Below are 4259 nucleotides of genomic sequence, written 5' to 3'. Positions count from 1 at the left end.
GTACTGCCTTTTCCAGGGTGGTGTAGTGTTTAAAGGACCGGTGAAGCTTGGAAGTGGGGGGATGTAGTGCTCTGGACTGGCAAAGGACCAATGTGGGAGCACACCCAGATGAGTCTGGGGAACCATGAGGAGGATGGTCTATTGGATTCCTGGGATTCAGAGGGATCAAGAGGAACCGGAGCTGGAGGAGTTATAGGGCTGTCACTTTCCAGGCTGAGCATTCAGACTTGGCAGGTAAGTAGTGTGTAAGTTAGTTTTGGGGTGAGGGGTGCAGGACTGGTGTTTTGGAGACCTATCTTGATGGAAGTGGAGACAGGTTGCCAACCTGCTTCAAAGGCTCTCAAGGAGAGACACGTGGCCCCTTGAGATGGACCCAGTCCCCCTTCCAACCCCAGCCCCAGATCTCCCTGGGCAGGGAAGGACAACCAGCTTGCTTCTGAAGGCCATTATCTAAGTGTTCTCTTCCACCCATGTCGCCTTCCACGAAAGGTCAAGTCTGCCAACACTGGGCTCAGCCCCAGCCACACCTCCCACATCCTGGATGGCTCATCAAGCCATAAGCACCCTCTGAAGCCCCTGAGCATCCCTCTTCTCCATGCTTTTGCAGAAACAATGTTCTCTGCTCTAATACTCCGTGTTTTCTTCACCTTCCCAGTGAACTCCAATCCACCTGTCAAGATCCAGTTCCACTGTTTCCTTTTCTGCAAATGTGATTCCGGCAAGATCTGGTCCCTTCACAGTCTCTTCCCACTTCTCTGTACTGCCATCATCTGTTCTTACTGAGTTTTTGGTGCATGGGGAAGAGACATGATTCAGGCCCCGAAGTTGCTCTTTCTGGTGGGCAGAGTAGAAAGGACCAAGGTAGGAAGGGGCAAGTGATCTAAGCCTGCCTTCCCAAATACCCAGGGGCCCAGGATGAGGAGGGATAGAGTGCGGGGCCCACTGGAGCTGGACTGTAAAGAGCACGGCTGGCGGGTACGCTTGGGTAGTAGGGTGTCCGGTAAGGAGGTTCACTGCTCACAGTGTGGCCGGGGGCACTGGATGGCCACGGGGCGCGTGGGGGGCTAGGTAGTGGGAATGGAGAGAGGAGAACCATGTCAGAGGCATTTCAAAAAGTGAGTGTTTAGACTCAGGGCTGCTGAGAAGCAGGATATAGTGGTGTGAGAGTTTAAGGTATGGGTGGAGTTGGGGTTGCGGAGGTCAAAGATCACACAGGACTTCAAAGAAAGGGAAGATGGGCAAAGCAACTGCTCCCCCAACCCTTGGAGGCACATCACAACAGCATCAGTACACACCTAGCCTGTGATCAAGTCTTGTTTATTTTAGAAGCATAAACAGTGGAACTAGGAAGGAGTGATGAGAACGAGACACCAGTCCCCCGGACAGGGCCAGACCCAGCGCAGGCTCCGTGCGTGTGATCAAGGCCGACCCAGCAGCCTCGACCAGCCTTCTCCTGTGAGGGGCACGTGGGCAGAGGGTGGGGTGACACTGGCTCCAGGCTTGCTCTGAACCAGATGAAAAAGTCCAGAGATGCCACAACAGCCTTAGCCAAGAGCACCCCAAGCTGGCTTGGTCCATGCCTGGGGCAAAGTCACATTCTGGAGGGGAAACCACGGTGCCCTCTGCTCACCAGGAAGGCCCCGTATGTTCAAAAACAGGCTGCAATGAGGCTGCCTGGCCAGCAAGCACTGGCTTCCACTGCCCCCCTCATCCCTGCAGTCTTCCTGGAGGGGGTATCCAAGGCAACCACATTTTCTGGGGCCCCTCTGCTGGGTGACAGGAGCCCCGGACCCCTACACATACTGCTTCTTGGAAGCAGAACTGTTGGGGCGACTGGGGGATTTCTGGCCACTCTCGGGAGGTGGGTCCAGGAAGAGGGGGGCCCTGGAAGAAGCCAGCCTCTCCTCTGTAGTCAGGTTGGCCCAGTTCTGCTCACTGGATGAGAGCCCGTTGTAGGTGGGGCATGGCGGGGACGAGGGTCCATCGCCCACAGGGAGGTAGAAGAAGACCTGGTCAGCGTAGGGCTCCGAGGAGTTCCGCTGAGTCGGGGGGGTGTCCTGGCCCGGCGGTGACCTCATCCCCCGGCTGAGGCAGCGGCACAGCAGGTGAGCCAGCTCCAGCACGTTGAGGACCAGGGAGATGAGTCCGACCACCAGCATGAAGATGATGAAGATGGTCTTCTCCGTGGGCCGAGAGACGAAGCAGTCTACGAGGTAGGGGCAGGGTGCGCGCTGGCACACGAACACAGGCTCCATGGTCCATCCATAGAGACGCCACTGGCCGTACAGGAAGCCTGCCTCCAGCACGCTTTTGCAGAGCACGCTGGCCACGTAGGTGCCCATGAGCGCCCCTCGGATCCGCAGGCGACCGTCCTCCGCCACTGAGATCTTGGCCATCTGGCGCTCTATGGCCGCCAGTGCCCGCTCCACGCGTGGGTCCTTGGCCGGCAGCGCCCGTAGCTCCCCCTCCTTCTGCCGCAGCCGCTCCTCACGCCGGGACAGGTAAATGACATGGCCCAGGTAGACCAGGGTGGGCGTGCTGACGAAGAGAAACTGCAGCACCCAGTAGCGAATGTGGGAGATCGGGAAGGCCTGGTCATAGCAGACGTTGGTGCAGCCCGGCTGCGCCGTGTTACACTCAAAGTCAGACTGCTCGTCGCCCCACACCGACTCACCAGCCAGGCCCAGGATGAGGATGCGGAAGATGAAAAGCACGGTTAGCCAGATCTTGCCCACCACAGTGGAGTGCTCCTGGACCTGGTCCAACAGCTTCTCGAGGAAGCCCCAGTCGCCCATGGCTCCCCGGCCTCCGTCTGCAGGAAGACAGAGGACACGGTCAGCATGGCATCCACCTCAGTCAAACGAGCAACAAATCTGCGGGGAGGGGGGCTGTGCCCATTGTGCCTATAGGGACACTGAGGCTCAAGGACAGGAAGGGACTGGTCTGGGGGCTCACACCCAGCAGGGTGGTCAGGACTGACAAAGGCTGATCTTTGGATGAGGGCTACTAAGCTCTGACAAAATATGTTAGGGTCCTTGTCTTGTCATGCATCTGTGCCCTCTTGTTCCCAGCCAGAGTCCCAGGATGACACGGCTCAAGATTTGGATCCAGCTGAGGCTCCTGAACTAATGGAAACAGAGAATTTGAGGAACTTACCTAAGGTCACACAGCTGTGCTATGCCCCTCCTTCCTTTTGCCAGTGACAGGCTGTGTGTCCCCAGATTGTGGGGGTGGTGGCAGTGCTATCTTCAGCTTCTCAGGGGCCCCAAAGCCTCGGTCCCCACTCTCCTGTCCATTGTAGCTCACCCAGCTGCCCTCACTCTAGCCTTTGAGCTTGTGGTGGTGGAGCGGGTGGGAGGGGGTTAGATGCTAAAGGCAGCACCCTGTAACAGTTCCACCTGTCAGCAATAGTGACCACCTGCTCTCCATCCCTTCCCCCACCCCGTACCGCCCCAAGCCGGTGGTGTCTAATTCTAGACACTTTAAAGAATTGTCATAGCAGAGTGGAGGCGCAGGCCACAGAGTTCCCAGAAGGTTGGGGAGGGAGGGCAGGGGAGGGGAGCCTTGGGGGGAAGAGATGCAGGGAAGGGTGCAGGGGTGGTCCTTCTTCCTCAGAGCAAAGCTGTTTGGAGCCAGGTCCTCACTCCCTCTTGCTAACTAACCCTGGGTAAGTAAGTGTCAGCCTTGGCAGCTGAGTCTTCTCGCCTGTTAAGACCGAAATACTCTCACCTCCCAGGGTTTTAAGAACACCGTGAAAGAAGGTTGGAACACGGCTTAGCAGAGAGCCTGGCGGCAGGCAGGCTGGGTGAGCGTAGCCGTGGGGGCGCCCCCCCCCCCCCCCGACCCCGCAGCCCCCCTCAGCCCCTGGCCGGTGGCGGACGTGTCCCCCGCTCGCTGGCAGGTGGCGCCCGGGGCCCCACCCCAGCCCCACTCACCGCCTGCCTGCCTGCGGGCGGCCCAGTGGCAGCGGGGAAGCCGACGGCGGAGCAGCGCCCGCGGGAGCCCTGCTGGACGGCGCCGGGCGGCGGGGGCGCCTTAAATAGCGCGGAGGGGCGGGGTGGGGGCAGGAAGCGCGGCGGGAGGGCGGTGGGGCGCTGTTCAGAGCGGGGGGCGGGGACCAGGAGGTGCAGCGTCCGTGAAGCCAGGCTAGAGGAAGGGGCCGGGAGGTGGCCGTGAGAATTCGGGGTGTGGAAGGGGCTCGAGAAGCCTCTGGCGGCCCCTTCTTCACCCTCAGCGCGGTTTTCGGGCCGGTAACCCTC

The 4259-nt window shown here is 59.6% G+C and overlaps 1 protein-coding gene across 2 annotated transcripts; it reads right to left on the bottom strand.

Annotated features, from left to right (window-relative positions):
* Window positions 1-1301: 1301 nt before the first annotated feature.
* On the bottom strand, window positions 1302-4041 carry GJA4 (gap junction protein alpha 4). Of its 2 annotated transcripts, none has more exons than XM_004740845.3 (2): window positions 3936-4041; window positions 1302-2812 (listed from the first exon to the last, which is right to left on the bottom strand). In XM_004740845.3, the coding sequence occupies exon 2, from the start codon at window positions 2793-2795 to the stop codon at window positions 1794-1796; it is 1002 nt and encodes a 333-aa protein (XP_004740902.1). In that variant the 5' UTR covers window positions 2796-2812; window positions 3936-4041; the 3' UTR covers window positions 1302-1793. The 2 variants fall into 2 exon arrangements, with proteins under 2 accessions (XP_004740902.1, XP_004740903.1); XM_004740846.3 differs by lacking the exon at window positions 3936-4041 and adding an exon at window positions 3157-3809.
* Window positions 4042-4259: the final 218 nt, after the last annotated feature.

The sequence above is a fragment of the Mustela putorius genome, unplaced genomic scaffold (assembly GCF_011764305.1).
Source record: "Mustela putorius furo isolate JIRA1106 unplaced genomic scaffold, ASM1176430v1.1 tig00003853_pilon_pilon_pilon, whole genome shotgun sequence".
Lineage (NCBI taxonomy): Eukaryota > Metazoa > Chordata > Mammalia > Carnivora > Mustelidae > Mustela > Mustela putorius.
Note: the sequence above shows the minus strand (reverse complement) of the source record. Positions and strands in the feature narration are given on the sequence as shown.

Bases quoted from the DNA above. Each gene is read 5' to 3' on its own strand.
- GJA4 (XM_004740845.3), bottom strand. From the start codon at position 2,795: ATGGGCGACTGGGGCTTCCTCGAGAAGCTGTTGGACCAGGTCCAGGAG.